The sequence below is a fragment of the Neofelis nebulosa genome, chromosome 13, assembly GCF_028018385.1.
Source record: "Neofelis nebulosa isolate mNeoNeb1 chromosome 13, mNeoNeb1.pri, whole genome shotgun sequence".
Classification (NCBI taxonomy): domain Eukaryota; kingdom Metazoa; phylum Chordata; class Mammalia; order Carnivora; family Felidae; genus Neofelis; species Neofelis nebulosa.
Window position 1 is genome coordinate 50,605,062 of NC_080794.1, and position 18,200 is coordinate 50,623,261.

Here is an 18,200-nt window from a genome sequence, read left to right on the forward strand (position 1 = left end):
AAAATTTCTCACAAATATCTCTAACCTGAATATGAGAGGAGATCTAGGAAGCCTAGAGGGGGAGCTAAAGTTTGCAAGAGTAGAAGCCATTTTGATCATCGTTGATGCCCAACAGAAAAATCTTTAGAGCTTCCCATGTATTCCAGCCTTGCTAGAACAAAAGCTGAGAGAAGGGAGAGAGGAAACGAAAGAAAAGGTAGAATGATTGTAATCGACACTGTTGTTGGCTCTCCAACACTGATTCTACCCTGATGGTTAGTTAAAGCCATAAGTGATCATTCCACAATAACTACCTTGCCAGTGAATAATTCAGCAATATGTAGATGACTTGATCCAATGGGAAGCAAGAAGTATATTCAGGGCTTGCAGGCAAGGAAGAGAAGCAAGCTTCTCTCTCATCTCCATCCCTTGCCCAGACATAGATACAGACGTATAAGACCCTGATTATTACAAGCAGCCCTACTGTGACATAAAAGGAATGAGCTGAATACAGCAAATATGAAAAAAATACACATAAAGAACCTATGCTCTTAATGACATCACTGAGAAACTGATCAAATTGAACTTGGAACACTTCCTACCTCTCTACTTCCATTATGGGAGAAAATATATTTCTGTGGTTAACATCATTTTGAATTTGGTTTCTCTTTATTGCGGCCTGGTCCAAGAATTCCAATCAAGGTGGACAGGTCAGGCTTCAGCTACAATAATGGCAATGGGATTTTTGCAGAGGGGCAGTTCTTTTCTAGCTATTTGGTGCGACATCATTGGACAGGTTTGAAGAACAGGTGCTTCCCCCTAACATGGTCCAAAAATAACACTGCAGAATGGTCTACCACAAAAACTGCTAGCTTTGCTGTAAGGAGGAATCTGAGGGAGCTGGACACCGCTGCTCGAACCACTAGCTCCTGGATGACACTACTATAGCAACCATGGAGGAACTAGAAAGTCAGCACCACAACTGTTGGTGCTAGTGATGTACCACTTCAGTTATAATGAGACACGAGGAATACCATGCGTGTTATGGTGCGTACCAGCAGCTTGAGAGCGTCTCCACAGATTTAAGTCTTGGCTAAGTGCATACAACTGGTCAAACCCACATAACTTCAGGATTTCCGGGAAATGTAATTTTTAGTTTTCCTGCCTGGGCCATACAGAAAGACATGTTAGGAGAAGGATGTGATCAAAGCTGAGTAAGCTAATCTAGAATATCTTCTATACAACAATTCATCCACACCCTGTGAGTTTTCTGTTCCTTTTCCCCTAACCCTTCTGCACATTTGTCATTATCTGCTCAGCCAAAATCCAGCCCTCAAAGTGTAGTTTATAATGGAAGATAACTAATCAAATCAAATCAAATCAAATGGAATGAGACTCAACAAGAATTCATTCATGCTCAAACTGAAAAATCAAGGAGATGCAGAACTATACATGTTACTGAGCAAGATGGAAATAAAATGAAAGACGAAGAAAAAAAATGAGCAATGCAATATGGTAGGCAAAAAAAATTTAATCCATTCTGAATGGGACATAACTTATATTGTAGATCTATTATCTGTAGGAAGAAGTAATGGAATATAAATTATTTTAAATGAGTTTAAAAGTGAGATTTTAAAAAACAGAATGGCCTCTTTTTTTAATGTTTATTTATTTATTTTGAGAGACAGAGACACGAGCAGGGAGGGACAGAGAGAGAAGGAGATAGAGAATCCCAAGCAGGCTCAGCTATTCTCAGCACGGAGCCAGATGTGGGGCCCAATCTCACAAACTGCGAATTCATGACCTGAGCCAAAACCGTGAGTCCAATCGATACTTAACTGACTGAGCCACCCAGATGCCCCCCAAAAAACAGAATGGCCTCTTATATTAGGTTCCTAAAGTAGTCAAATTCACAGTACCGAAAGTAGAATGGTGGTTGTCAGAGGCTGGGGGAGGGAGAATGGAGAGTTAAGTACTTAATGGGTACGGAGTTACAGTTGAGGAAGAGGAAAAAGTTCTAGAGATGGATGGTGGTATTGCTTGCACAACAGTAAGAATGTACTTAATACCACTGAACAGTACACAGAAAAATGGTGAAGATGATAAATTTTATGTTCTGTGTATTTTACCACAATTTTTAAAATACTACTAATAACCCAGATTCTTTGCATCACTTATAGTCTGTTATCCAGAGATCGGCTGCTATTATAAAGCTAAATTCTCCTCACGGTCACAAAAAGATGGTCAACAGCAATCAGAGCCATGTATTTTCTTGCTTACAGCCTATTTATTTTCTTTTTTAAAAAAAATGTTAATGTTTATTTTTGAGAGAGACAGCACAAGTAGGGGAGGGGCAGAGAGAGAGAGGGAGACACATAATCCAAAGCAGGCTTCAGGCTGCGAGCTGTCAGCCCAGAACCCGATGTGAGGTTCGAACTCATGAACTGCCAGATTGTGACCTGAGCAGAAGTTGGACACTTAACTGACTGAGCTACCCAGGCGCCCCACATACAAACTATTTCTTAAATGCAAGGACAAAGTTTCCCCAAAGCATCCAACAAACCTTTACCTGAATTTCAGGCAGGCCAAGTGTCTGAAACATAGCCGGCAAAACAAAACTGGCAAAACCTAACTGGCATATCCTCAGATCATTCAGGTTCACACCCTGAGTTAAAAGCAATTTCTCAACCTGCCTTGCTGCAGCTTGATGGAAAAGAGATGAAATGAGTGCTGAAGAATCAGCTAGAGTGATCACTGGTGCCACTATACGTTTGCAGCAACCTCAACCCAAGTGCACAGACTAGGGTGCAAAAAAACCTTTGTGCAAAATTCAAGCCATCCTTCCAGCTCCTCCCTAGCTGTTCCCTACCGGTGCCAGCAAAACTCCCCTACATCTCAGTTCTGATGCCTCCCCAGGTCTTACCCTAGAGCCAGAGGGGAGGTCACACCTATGGGGGACAGAGGTTTAGATGGAGAAAGCATCAGAAAAGAGGCCAGATTTACTTTTTTAAAAAAATTTTTAATGTTTGTTTATTTTTGAGAGAGAGAGACAGAGCACAACTGGGAGAAGGGCAGAGAGTGAGGGAGACACAGAATCCGAAGTAGGCTCCAGGCTCTGAGCTGTCAACACAGGTCCAATGCAGCACTCAAACTCACAAACTGTGAGATCATGACCTGAGTCCAAGTCGGACACTTAACCAGTGGAGCCAGCCAGGTGCCCTGCCACATCTACATTTGTATCAATATCACCTGGGAAGTGCCTTGAAAATAATGGAAAACAGTGTGGAGGTTCCTCAAAAAATTAAAAATAGATCTACCCTATGACCCAGCACTGCCAGGAATTTACCCAAGGGATACAGGAGTGCTGATGCATAGGGGCACTTGTACCCCAATGTTTATAGCAGCACTTACAACAATAGCCAAACTATGAAAAGAGCCTAAATGTCCATCAACTGATGAATGGATAAAGAAATTGTGGTTTATACACATAATGGAATACTACGTGGCAATGAGAAAGAATGAAATATGGCCTTTTGTAGCAACATGGATGGAACTGGAGAGTGTTATGCTAAGTGCAATAAGTCCTACAGAGAAAGACAAATACCATATGTTTTCACTCTTATGTGGATCCTGAGAAACTTAACAGAAAACCATGGAGGAGGGGAAGGAAAAAAAAAAAAAAGTTAGAGAGGGAGGGAACCAAACCATAAGAGACTCTTAAAAACTGAGGATAAACTGAGGGTTTATGGGGTTGGGAGGGAGGGGAAAGTGGGTGACGGGCATTGAGGAGGGCACCTGTTGGGATGAGCACTGGGTGTTGTATGGAAACCAATTTGACAATAAATTTCATAAGAAAGAAAGAAAGAAAGAAAGAAAGAAAGAAAGAAAGAAAGAAAAAGAAAATAGGGATTTCTGGATTCAACCCAACAAATGCTGAATCATAACCTTAAATAAAAATTAAATTAAAAAAAAGAATGAGGTAAAAAATAAGTTTACAGACCTAAGAAAATAAAGATCAAAACTACATGATTACAGGGGCACCCAAGTGGCTCAGTCACTTGAGCGTTCCACTCTTGATCTCAGCTCAGGTCATGATCTCATGGTTTGTGGAAGAAGAGACAAAAAATAAAAGATAGTGCATGTATGGACATCATCAGAAGTTCAGAATAAAAACTTAAGATACAGTGAGGAACTCCAGAAATCATCCTTCCTGGTACAAGCGTACAAGCACAGAGAGGGAAGCAGCAGCTTCTACAGGCAAGGTATGATGTCCCATCCAGTTTCTTTCCCCTATCTTCCCTAAGGATCAGAAGCAGAAGAAGTTGGGAAAAGGGCAGCAAACTCTATTGTCCACAAAACACAAGTTAAGACACAATAACTTTGGGAATTGGGAGGGGAGGAAAGCATCCTAGGCTCAGACCATAACATATCCTCTAGCCCTAAAGAAAAGACAGGTAACTGAGAAGGCACCATCCCTAAGAACCAGGGACACTGCACCTGTCTACAACTAATGCTGAATAAAGACAACAGAGAACGCACTCCCACCCACAATTAGGTTAGCAAGTAACATAATTACAAACAAGAGCATTCTGTTGCTGGGAAATGAACAGGGTCATTGACAGAAACCTTCTCTGAGGTTCAAGTGCAATGCAGAGACCTAAAGCAGAGGGTAGACATTGAAATAAACCCTCTGGCATTTTCCATTCTAAGCACAAGGTAGCAATACAGGAATTTGAAGCTGGTGATGCAATAGGAGTAACCCTAGCAATATAAAAACTCAAACCCTGCTCAATTCCTGACTAAACTGACTTAACTCACCAGACTGAAGGCCTACAAAAGGAAGAGGTATGCCTATTCCTATTTATCCCAGTCTCTAGAACACAAGATATCCAGATTTCAACAAAGAAATTACATGTACACAAAGAAGCAAGTAAAGTAAAAAAATAAAACTGTCAAGAGATAAAGCAATCAAAGGGACCAGACAGAGATACAATATAAATGTTAAAACTATCAGACAATGAATTTTAAATAAGTAAGATTGAAGTTAAAGGCTTCAGTGGAAAAGTGGACAACATGCATAAACAAATGCAGAATTTCATCAGAGCTAGGGAAACCATAAAAAATCAAGCAGAAATCCTAAAAATGAAAATTTCTATAATAGAAATAAAGAATGCTATCAGTGGGCTTATCTATGGGCTTGATACAGACTAGAACAGAATTCGCAAACTTGAAAATAGGTCAATAGGGGGGCGCCTGGGTGGCGCAGTCGGTTAAGCGTCCGACTTCAGCCAGGTCACGATCTCGCGGTCCGTGAGTTCGAGCCCCGCGTCAGGCTCCGGGCTGATGGCTCGGAGCCTGGAGCCTGTTTCCGATTCTGTGTCTCCCTCTCTCTCTGCCCCTCCCCCGTTCATGCTCTGTCTCTCTCTGTCCCAAAAATAAATAAAAAACGTTGAAAAAAAATTAAAAAAAAAAAAAAAAAAGAAAATAGGTCAATAGGCATTACTCAAACTGAAAGAGAAAAAAGAGTCAGGGAAGCCACAGTAGACAGCATCCAAGAACTACAGCCCAATATCACACAGATTAATATTCCTATAATTAGAAACCCAAAATAGAACAGAGAGTGGGAGTGGAATTGGGCAGAAGAAATATTTGAAGTGACAATGGTTGGGGATCCTCCAAAATGAATGAAAGACACCAAGCCTCAGATACAAAAGCTCATCATCAACAATACAAGTTATAAGACAACCCAGAATCCTACAACCAACAAAAATGTCTTTCAGAACAAATGAAGGAGAAATAAACACTTTTACAGACAAATACTGAGAGTTCATTAGCAGCACACTTGCACTGTAAGAAATGCTCAAGGAAGATCTTCAGGCAGAAGGAATATACTACAGAACAGGAAACTGACTCTACACAAATGAAAAGTTGTAAAAATTCCATGAAAGTAGATAAATATAAAATTCTTTTTTCCCTTAATTTTCACTTTCCTGGAGGGTAACTGGCTATCTAAAACAAAAGCACTGAATACCTATTTTTCATAATTATTGTTATGTAAAAGAAACATTTGACAACAATTGTACACAAGATTCACGGGAATAATTAGGAAGACACTATTGGAAGGTCCTTTTGCCAAGTGTTATAATGTTATTTGAAGATAGAAAAAACAGGGCGCCTGGGTGGCGCAGTCGGTTAAGCGTCCGACTTCAGCCAGGTCACGATCTCGCGGTCCGTGAGTTCGAGCCCCGCGTCAGGCTCTGGGCTAATGGCTCGGAGCCTGGAGCCTGTTTCCGATTCTGTGTCTCCCTCTCTCTCTGCCCCTCCCCCGTTCATGCTCTGTCTCTCTCTGTCCCAAAAATAAATAAAAAATGTTGAAAAAAAAAATTAAAAAAAAAAAAAAAAAAAAAAAAAAAAAGAAGATAGAAAAAACAGACTGTGAAAAATTAAAGATGTACATATATTATAAATCCTAGGGCAACCAAGAGAACACTTTTAAAGAGGTATAACTAAAAAGCCATTGGGAAAATAAAATGTTATTACAAAATAATCCTAGAGAAATCTGCCAAAAAAAAAAAAAAAAAGGAAAAAAGATAAAGAATAGAAAGAATAAATAGAAAACAATTAGCAAGACGGTAGAGTTAAAAGATGGTAATATAAATGCAAACAGTCTAAATAAACCAATTAAAAAAACAGAAATCAGGAAACTGGGTGAAAAAGCAAGACCCAATCATACAATGCCCATAAGAAACCACTTTATATACAAAAATGTAGGCAAGTTAAAAGTAAAAGGATAGAAAAATATGTACCATGGGAACACTAATCAAAGGAAGGTGGAGTGGCTCTATTAACATCAGAGAATATCAAAAACAAAGTAGACTTCAGACCAAGAACATTACCAGGGTTAAAAAAGTCTTTACTTCGGGGAAGAAGGATGAATAAGGGGAACAAAGAGAATTTTAGAGCAGTGTAACTATTCTGTTTGACACTAAAATGGTGAAAACATGTCTTTACACATTTGTCCTAACTCATAGAATATACAACACCACCAGTGAACTCTAATGTAAATTATGGACTCAGAGCGGTATTGCTACGTCAGTGCAGATTCATCCGTCACAAATACACCACTCTGGTGAGGAACACTGATAGTGGAGGAGCTTATGCATATGTGAAGGCAGTGAGAATACGGGAAATCTCTGTACCTTCTGTTCAAATTTGCTGTGAACTTAAAACTGCTCTAAAAATTAAAGAGATAATTACTAATGGTAAAGAGGTCAAATCACAGAGAAGACGTAACAATGCTAAATGAGTATGCACCTAACAGAACTTCAAAATACATGAAAAACTGATAGTGTTAAAAAAAAAGAAAGAAAATTTACAATTATCACTGAAGACTTCAAAACTCTTCACTCAGGAATCAATGGAACATGTACACAGACATTCAGCAAGGACAGAAAAGAACTAAACAACAACGTCATCTAACTGGCCTTTATAAAACACTCTGTCCAACAACATTGTAAAAATTCTTCTCAAGTGCACATGGTACCTTCACCAGATAGACCATATTCTAGGTCAAAAATCAAACCTTAACAAATTAAAAAGAATGAATATAAATTATGCCCTTGGACCATAATGAGATTAAATAAAAATCAATAATATACCTGGAAAATCTTCAAATATTAAGAAAGTTAAAAGTATACTTCTAAATAACCCATGGATCAAAGAAGTCACAAGAGAAATTAGAGAACAATTTTTAAAAAAAGCAGACTTTAGAATAGATCTATGTTTACCAAAAAAATTAGTAGGTAGTACAGAGAGTTCCCATATATCCTCTGCTATAGTTTCCCCTATTATTAACAATTAAACTAGGTTAGTACATTTGTTAGATTTGGGGGTTCCTGGGTGGCTCAGTCAGTTAAGTGTCTGACTCTTGATTTCATCTCAGGTCCTGATCTCATGCTTCACAAGTTTGAGTCCCACATCAAGCTCTGTGCTGAAAGCCCAGAATCTGCTTCGAATTGTGTCTCTCCTTCTTTCTCTGTCCCTCCCCACTCTGTGTGCATGCACATTCTGTCTCTCTCTCTCTCTCTCTCTCTCTCTCTCTCTCTCTCAAAATATATAAACATTAAAAAAAGAATTTAATTAACCAATATTAATACATTATTATTAATATGTTAACTGAAGTCCATAGTTCATTCAGAGTTCCTTAGTTTTCCTTCATATCCTTTCACTGTTCCAGGATCCCATCTAGGAATCCATATGATCTTTAGTTCTCATGTCTCCTTAGGCTCCTCTTGGCTGGGATGCTTTCTCAGACTTTCCATGTGTTTGATGATTTTGGCAGTTTGAGGAGTAATGATCAGATATATTCTAGGATGCCCCTCTATTGGAATTTGTCTGATGTTTTTCTCATAATTAGCTTAGGGTTATCAGTTTTGGGGAAGATCACAGAGGTAAAGTGCCATATTCATCACAACATATCAAGGGGACCTACTATCAACATGGCTGATGTTGACCTTGTTCACCTGTTGCAGCTGTGTATCATGTTTCTTTACTACAAAGTTCCTCTTTTTATCCCTCTTTCCATACTGTACTCTTTAGAAGAAAATCACTATATACAACACACACTTAAGGGATGGGATGTTACGCTCCATCTACATTAGAGTGGAATACATCTACTTTAGAGTGGAATATCAACATAATTTATTTGGAATTCTTCTGCATCTCTTTCTTCTCCCCATTTATTTATATATTCAATTATTTTTTTATATTAGTATGGACTCAGACATTCATTTCATCCTTTGAGTTATAATCCAATACTACATTGTGTTGGTGCTCAAACTGTTCCAGCTGTAGCCAATGGGAATGAAAAAGCATTCTGAATGGAATGTAAATAAAAACACATCAAGAATTTGGGGACATTGCTAAAGCAGTATTCACAGGAAGATCTGTTGTATTAACTGCTTAATTAGATCAGAAGAAATAACTCTTATCAGAAATCAATAAAATTGAAAACAATAGGAAAAATAATTGAAACTAAAAAAGCTAGTTCATGGAAAAGATCAATAAAAAGACAAATACAATATGGTTTCCCTTTTATGTGGAATTTAAGAAACAAAACAAAGGAAAAAAAGAGACAAAATAACACACTCTTAAATAGAAAGCATAAACTGGTGGTTGCCAGAGTGGAGGTGGGTGGAAGGATGGTGAAATAGGTAAAGGGGCTTAAAGGGTACAAACTTCCAGTTACAAAATAAATAAATTATGAAGATGAAAAGTACAGCATGAAGAATATAGCCCAAACATTGTTTGGTGGCAGATAATGATTATACTTATTGTGATGAGCACTGAGTAATGTACAGAAGTATTGAATCACTATATTTATTGTATGCCCGACACTAATATAACACTGCTAACTATCCTTCAATTAAAAATTATCAAAATAAATAAAATTACACTGAATTAAAAAAAATGAAAATCTCTAAACTGATCACAAAACAAAGAAAAAACACACTTTACCACATCAAGAATAAAACAGAGGGTATCAAGTCAGATATTACAGACATTACAAAGTTAATAAGGGAATATTATAAACAGTTCTAATTCCATAAGTTAGACAACTTATATTGATGAGACAAACTGCCAAAGCTCATTAAAGAAGAGAAAGATGATTCAATAGTCCTTTATCAATTAAAAACATTGAATATTGTTATGGGCTGAATTGTGTCCCACCCCCCCCCCAGAATTTTATATGTTAAAGTCCTAACCTCTAATAATTCAGAATATGATTGTATTTGGTGATAGGATCTTTAAAGAGGTAATTAAGCTAGTAAGATTTTTAGGGTGCATCCTCATCAAATATGACTAGTATCCTTACAAAAAAAAACCAAACAAAAACAAAAAACACAGCTCCCAGATGCTACACAGGGAGAAGACAGCCATCTGCAAGTCAAGAGGCCTCAGAAAAAATCAAAACTGCCAACACCTTGATCTTAAACATCTAGCCTCCAGAATTGTGAGAAAATACATGTGTTATGTAAGCCATTCAGCCACTAGTACTTTGTTATGAAAACCCTAGAAAATGAACACAAATATGTATTTTAAAACCTTACAAACACATTCCAAGACCAGATGGTTTCACTGAATTCTAGCAAACATTTAAGGGAGCAATAATAATAATTTTGTACAAACTCTTCCAGAATATAAAATAGGAGGGGTACTTCCAAACCAACTTTATGAGGGCAGCTTTGCCCTGATACTCAAACCAGAAAAAGGCACTCCAAAAAAGAAAACCGCAAATCAATATCTATCACGAACGTAAATGCAAAAACCTCAACAAAATACCAGCAAATCAAATCAAGCAACATATAAAAAGGAAAAACCACAAAGCTGGGTTTATCCCAGGAATACAAAGCAAATTCAACATTTGAAAATCAAATACCAACAGTCCATAAGTCACCATATCAACAGACCAAAGAATAAAACCTATAAGATCATCTCAGTAGATACAGAAAAAACACCGGGAAAAAATTCAACATGCACTCATGATGAAAACTCTAGGAAACTAAAACTAGAAAGAACTTCCTTAATATGATAAAAGACATCCACAAAAATCCTCCAACTAACATTATTCTTAATGATGAAAAACAGAATGTTTTCCCCCTAAAACGGAGCCCACTCTCTGTACTCTTTTCAATGTTGCACCAAAGGTCCCAGCTAGTTCAACAAGTTAAGAAAAAGAAATGAAAAGCATATACATTAGAAATGTTGAAAAATAAAACCGTGTCCATTCATAGATAACATGAGTGTCTACATAGGCAAATTCCAAAAAGAATATACAAAAACACTCCTAGAATTAAGAGTGAATTTAATAAGGTAAAGGGATACAAAGGCAATATCAAAAATATCAATCATATTTCTATATACCAGCAGTGAACTATGGAAGTTAAAGTATTTTATAATAGCACCAAAATGCAGAAGATACTTAGATAAAAGTCTAACAAAACATGTACAAGATCTGTATGTTTAAAACTATAACACACTAACTACTGATAAAAGAAATCAAAGCCGACCTATAAAGAGAAATGCTTCCATCAGAGAACACAACAATGATCCCATTGATAACATTAGAAGTTGAGAATGCCACCAGCCCATTTTGGGCTCCTCATGCTACCAAACTGACAGAAAAAGAGGGGCTACTATAATGCTTGATATGACTAATTCTAATTATCAAAGGGGAAATTGGGTTCCTACTAAACAGCAGGGGTAAGAAGGAGTATGTTGAGAATGCAGGTGATCTTCTAGAGTGACTTTACAGTGATTAAAGTCAGTGGAAAATGATAACAGTTAAATTTAGACATGATTGCTACTAGCTTAGTGATGAAGGGATGAAGGGATGAAGGGATGAAGGGATGAAGGTTTGCATCACCCTACCAGACAAGGAACCACAACCAACTGAGGTGCTTGCTGCGGTCAAAGAGAATACCAAAGTAGTAGAAGAAGGCAGTTCTACCAGATACAACCTTGTGACCAGCTGCACAAATGAGGACATAATAGTTACAAGTAAGTCTTCCTTTTTCAATATAAATGTCTGACACAATATATCAAGTATTCACATACATTCAAATATGTAAGTTAACCACATATTTTTGTTTTCTTTTATAGGATAGTAAAGGTGAAGTGTTAATCAGCTGAACAAGGAAGACATCACTCAAAGACAAAAGGGGAGGGGAGCCTAGGTGGCTCAGTCAGTTAAGGGTCCAACTTCGGCTCAGATCATGATCTTGAGGTCTGTGAGTTTGAGCCCTGCACCAGGCTCTGTGCTGACAGCTCAGAGCCTGAAGCCTGCTTTGGATTCTGTGTCTCCCTCTCTCTCTGCCCCTTCCCACTCACACTCAGTCTCTCTCTCTCTCTCTCTCTCTCTCTCTCTCTCTCTCTCTCTCTCCTCCCTCCTCCTCTCAAATATAAACAAACATTAAAAAGAGAAAAAAAGACAAAAGGGAGATTTTTATATTCTCTTTTGAGGATGGGGTGAGAAGGTGTTTTCGGTTGCGCACAGGATAACTGTATCATCGTAGATGGAAACATATGTTTTTATTTGGAGATTAGGTATGGTTTAAAGAGATATATGTGGGGGCGCCTGGGTGGCGCAGTCGGTTAAGCGTCCGACTTCAGCCAGGTCACGATCTCGCAGTCCGTGAGTTCGAGCCCCGCGTCAGGCTCTGGGCTGATGGCTCGGAGCCTGGAGCCTGTTTCCGATTCTGTGTCTCCCTCTCTCTCTGCCCCTCCCCCGTTCATGCTCTGTCTCTCTCTGTCCCAAAAATAAATAAAAAACGTTGAAAAAAAAAAATTTAAAAAAAATAAAAATAAAAAAAAAAATAAAGAGATATATGTGGGTGCCAAGTTGAAAAAAGATGGACTGTGGTTATTTTGCAATATGTCAATATGGCTAGGCTGAACTTCTTCTCCCAGAATTCCATTTCCTAAATGTTTCCAGTTAAGATGATTGACGAGAGAGGTTCTTATGTGAGACTTTGGAAACCTGAAACAATAGCCATTTTGTAGTTCACACACACTATAGCTTATCTCCTGACACACCTCATTTTTTACACAGAGGGAAAAACTTGGTATCATAAAAATGGCAATACTTCCCAAATGAATATGTTGCCACTCCAATCTGAATTTCAAAATTTACATGGGGGTATATGCATCCTGATATTTATAGTAGCGTTATCAACAACAGCCAAACTATGGAAAGCACCCAAATGTTCATCAACTGATGATGGATAAAGAAGATGTACACACACACACAATGGAATATTATTCAGCCATGGAAAAGAATGAAATCTCACCATTTGCAATAATGTGGATGGAGCTACAGACTATGAGTAAGTAAGTAAGCAAAGTAAGTCAGTCAGAGAAAGACAAATACCTTATGGCTTCACCCATATGTGGAATTTAAAACATAAAGCAGATGAACATGGAGTGGGAAGAGACGCAAATGAAGAAACAGACCCAACTATGGAGAACAAACTGAGAATTGATGGAGGGAGGTGGGTGGGGGATGGGTTAAATAGGTGGTGGGCATTAAACAGGGCACTTGTGATAAGCACTGTAAGTGATGAATCATTAACTTCTACAACTGAAACTAATATTACACTGTATGTTTACTAACTGGAATTTAAATAAAAATTTGTAGAAAGAAAAAAAGGGGGGTTGTGGGAATGAACAAAATAATTTAAAATACCACATGTAGCAAGAGCCCAACTAGCCTACAAAATTTTTTATTAAAGCACTATTGGCATACAATATCTATTAGCTTAAGCTGTACAGTCATTTTTTATCTTTGTACATTATAAGATAATGCCCACAATAAGTCTAGTTACCACCTGTCACCAAAGTTATTACACTATTATTGACTATACACCCTATGCTTTACGTTACATCCCCATGACTTGTTTATTTTATTACTGGAAGTTTGTACCTCTTAATCTCCATTACATTTATTTTTTTAAAAATGAAGGGAAGGATTTGACTTTCTAGGTAGCACTTAGAACTACTGTCACATTTTAAAATTTTTAACAATTTAGTCATTGTAAATTGTTGCTTCACTGTGGTTCGATTTTCACTTCCCTGACTAAAAATTAGGTTGAGTACCTTTTTCAGATTTCCTCTTCTGTGAAGTGCCTACTGACATCTGTCTGGTCAACAAGTAATAGACTCGGGGGCTTAAACAGTACTTGGGCTGCTACAACAAGTAATAGACTCGGGGGCTTAAACAACAAATATTTCTTTCTCACAGTTCTGGAAGCTAGAAGTCTGAGCTCAGGGTGCCAGCATGGTTGAATTCTCTGTGAATGCCCTCTTTCCGGTTTAGAGATGGCTGCTTTCTTCCTGCATCCCCACGTTATAGAAAGAGAGCCTCTAGTTCCTTCATCCCTTTATAAAGGTACCAATGCCATCATGGGGCTCCACCTTCATAACCTCATTTGAACTCAATTACCTCCCCAAGCCCCCATCTCCATCTGTCATCACATTGGAGATCCAACATGAATTCGGGGAGCTGGGGGGAGGGCAAAAAAGTAGTCCATAGCAATGTCTTCTGCCCATTTTTCCTATTGTCTTTTCCCTATTAATTTGTAGTTCTTTATGTTTTCTGGCATTAATCCTTTATTAGTACAGATCTCAGTCTCAGTAACAGACCCCAGGACAGACCTAACCCTAAAGTGAAAATGAAAAAGAGGGGAAAAGAAGGGGACTGGGAAAGAAAAAGCAGCTCCTGTCTGCTCTCCCTGGGGAGCTGGCCTTGCTTCTGAGGGCCGGGCCATGCCACTCTCCTATCATACAGAAACCAATGTCACATAGCACTGATATTAGTTGTCATTGCAAGACTGTAATAAAGCAAAACAAAACCATCTAATCATCATATCTGAACACAGACAGAACTCAAAAGAATAACCCGTAATATACCAACTGCAAGCTTCTTGTTCCTCATCGCTCTGAATCTCAGCTCTCAAAACCACCTGCTTGGTTAGACACTGATCTTAGATCATAAGCTTCCTGCTATTGCTGCAGCAGCAGTACCATGAATAAAGCTTTCCTTCTTTTTCCCAACCCAATCCAAGAATTTCCCCAAAGGTTCAGTTCCATGGATGTTTATCATATTACTTTATATTATAATAATATTTTTAAAAGAACTACCCTAACTGACCAACAAGAAGAGATTGACTATGCAGATAATTGTGCACTCACACAATGAAGTATCATTCAGGTTTTAAAAACTGTTGGGTAAATATGTGTTTATTAAAAAGCCATGTTTACAAAGGAATGTGTTCATTTTTATTTTAAAAATAAATTTGTATTAAAACTTCCGCTTCTGCCTAAAACGTAGAAAGCTGGTATCACCCATCACCCATACACTAACAACATGTAAAAGTTGAAAACTGCAAAATAAAAACCAATAAAAAAAAATCCACTGGAGAGCTGTGGCTGCAGGACAACCAAGTAGTCTGAAGTCTAAGGAAAGACAGACGCCTCCAAGGAGAGACAGGTCACCAACACGAGTTCACTTGTAGCAGCTAATGGGAGAAAGAGATGCCAGACACCATACAAGTGTAAAAGAAGTATTCAGATAAAAAAAAAAAAAAAAAACTTGATGTATTCCTGAAGGCTGAATGTGGCCTAATGTGACAATTTAAAATTCCGGGAAGCCACAGATAAAAGAGTTTTGCAACAGTCTTGCAGACTCAACAGGCCTCCAATAGGTGCTCATTAAAAAGCAAAAAATAAAGGAAACAGAGTAGGAAATGGAAGGAATCTTTCCCTCAGTGGTACAGGCTTGGAGGAGAAGAGTTACTACCACTGCAGAAAATGTATAAAGCCGTTACTTGGACCTACACCTCCGCATTGAAGAAAAGTCTTCATTTGCAGGCGGAACAGCAGCAAACCCCACTGTGCACAGGTGAAGAATCACCGCCTCTGGGACAGGCAAAAGAAAAACACTCCACTCCTGGAGGAAGAGCAGGAAACAGTCTTAAGCTCAGGATCCTAAACCAATACTATAGTAAGTCTCTCACCACTAAGGAAACCTCCTCCGACAGGAAACCTCCTCCCACACTAAACCTGCCAAAAATATAAAGCAGAGTTTGAATGCCATAATGAGGAGAGGCAGCATCACTGACAAAGCCCCTCCACTGACAACCAGGAACAGAGAAGTTGCCTAAGGCCGAGACTGGACTACGACCACAAAACACTACCTGCCCTCCTCTCCAGGCCAGCCAGCACCAGGCTACCTACCACTAGAGCAGGGCCATGAGTGTAGGGAAGAGCACTTCTGAAGCACAGGTACATGGGGAAGGCCTGAAGCTAAGGATGGAACAGGAATGAGAAGGGAAACTCTAGCAGTGCAGTTGCCACCCTAAGTACAATTCAAATCTTGAGAAAGATTTAAATTTTAAGTTAATAGTTCGCCGTAGGTCATGACAGCAACACAAAAGCAAAGTCCAGCTCATGTCCTAAACACACTAACTCAAGTACCTATACTAATGGCCTAACGGGGAATAGGCATAAATTGCATTTATCTCAATCTCTACTCTTCTACACCCAATATCAACACTCTATCAAAATTTACAAGATATACAAGAAGCAGCAACGATGACAAAATCACTGTCAGAAGAACAAGGCAATCTACAGAAAAAAAAAAAAAAAACAACTTAGAAATGACCCATGTGTTAGAATCATAAGAGAGGGAATTCTAAATAACTATAATTAATATGTGAAAGCTGTATGGAAAAGGTGAACAAAGTACATGAGCAGATAAGGAATTTGAACAGAGAAGGAAACCATAAGATAAAGTCAAAACCTTTGTGAGAGCTGAAGAATGCTTTCAAATGGGTTCATCAGTAGAAGACTAACACAGCTGAGGAAAGAGGCAATAAACTTGAAGATGAATTGATAAAAATTACCTTAACTGAAACTCTAAGAGAAAAAATAGGAGGAAAAAAGGTAAAAAGCATATTTGTACAGCCCCTTTGGAAAACAATTTGTCAATTATATACACTTACAATTTCAAAATCCCAATCATAGATACATTTACCTTAAAGAAATGAAAATGTAGCTTTACCCAAGACCAGTATGTGAAAGTTTGTAGTGTTTTTTATCCATAATTGTTAAAATGTGGAAACACCCAACTGTGCCTCAACTGGTGAGTGGATAAACAAACTGGTGTAGCCATACAATGGAATACTATTCAGAAAAAAAAATTAAATACCAATAAAAGCAATGGTGTACATGAATATCAAGAGCATTACAAAAAAAACTGTACTCAAAAGGCAACATATTTATGATTCTGTTTATACAACACTTTGGAAAAGAAAACTAACAAGAATGAAAAGAGATTACTGGTTGTCAGGTGCTTGTGTTGGGTTAGGGGAAGACTCAAAACAGTACACGAGAAATTTAAAGGGTGAAGGAAATGCACTGTATGCTGGCGGTGGTGGTAGACGTTTTGTCTAACCTTACAGAACTGTACGCTAATTTTCTCATTAACTATTTTTGTGTCAGATCTGTATTTTAATAATTACATAAGTGTGAGATTGTCAAAATCAGTAGATCTGACATTTTCCAACTTTAAAAAAGTCATTAGACAAGATGATTCTGGCACTTGATCTAAGGTTGAAATGGGTGATCTCTATAGTCCTCTCTAGCTCCAAGGTTTTTGAGGTATGGGATTCCCCAATCTCACACAAAAATTTTACATATATATAAATTTATATGTTTTTATAATTTTTATAACTTTATATGTAAATCTATGTATGTTCATGGTTATATTTATGTTTACATTATATACAAATGTAAATACATATACACAAAAATTTTGACTATCTTCAGTATTATGATTTATTTTTTATACAATTTGTATTTTTATTTTTTCCTCATAATATACCCTATGTGTAATCCAAAAAAAAGTTATTATTTTACTTACAAAGTATATATACTGTGCAACAAATTAAAATTTAAAAAATGAGGAAGCAGGTCATGTGCAAGTCTACACAAATCTATAATTCCTAGTATAAAAAAATATAAATAGCTCATTTTATTAAATTGACATGTTTGGATTGCAAGCATAATTCATTCTAAGTCGATTAGAATGGAAACATGCTTGTAATCCAAAGCACTTGTATAACAAAGCAAATTTCAGGAACCATTAGCTCAGTTGTGATCATGTGACATTCGGCATCACATATTACTTGTATCGTAAGACATCGCTCATTTTTCAAATTAAAATTTATTAGAAACGTTTGCTTGTCTTGCTGAGGACTCTCAAAACAAGTTACTCACAATCCAAGGTTTTACTATAAATTAAAATATTTAAAGAAAGGGAGAGATTTGCCCTTATGAAGGTGAGGTGTGGAGCATTTTCTTCATTCTTAAAAAAATCCTAGGAAATCATGTTTGCTCCATCTAAAAAAGTTTTTCCTAGCTCTTTCCCACATTTATATTAGAAATTTCTTGGTTCATACCTCTGAAATATAGCTTCTTCAAGAATGTGATAATAAAAAGAGGATGAAGTCATACCGTGGAGCTGAGGAGGGACAGTCTGGGATGGCCCTGCAAGTTCTTCATCCTCACTGCTCCACTTGTCTCGTAGGAAGCCACTGGTGGCCCATATGCCTGGGTCACTGTCACTAGAAAAGAAATATATTTCACTGTTCATGGTTTCAAAC

The 18,200-nt window shown here is 37.7% G+C and overlaps 1 protein-coding gene across 13 annotated transcripts in view; it reads right to left on the reverse strand.

The window, feature by feature from the left end:
* The window catches only part of PTPN20 (protein tyrosine phosphatase non-receptor type 20), a 121,269-nt gene that overhangs the window by 30,942 nt on the left and 72,127 nt on the right, over window positions 1-18,200 (reverse strand). For all 13 annotated transcript variants that reach the window (XR_009252381.1, XR_009252380.1, XM_058696957.1 and 10 more), the window contains one exon: window positions 18,052-18,161. Coding sequence is in view for 11 of the 13 variants with exons in the window: in XM_058696957.1 (XP_058552940.1) it covers window positions 18,052-18,161 (110 nt within the window). In the remaining 2 variants the exon portion in view is untranslated. The remainder of the gene's footprint in view (window positions 1-18,051; window positions 18,162-18,200) is intronic.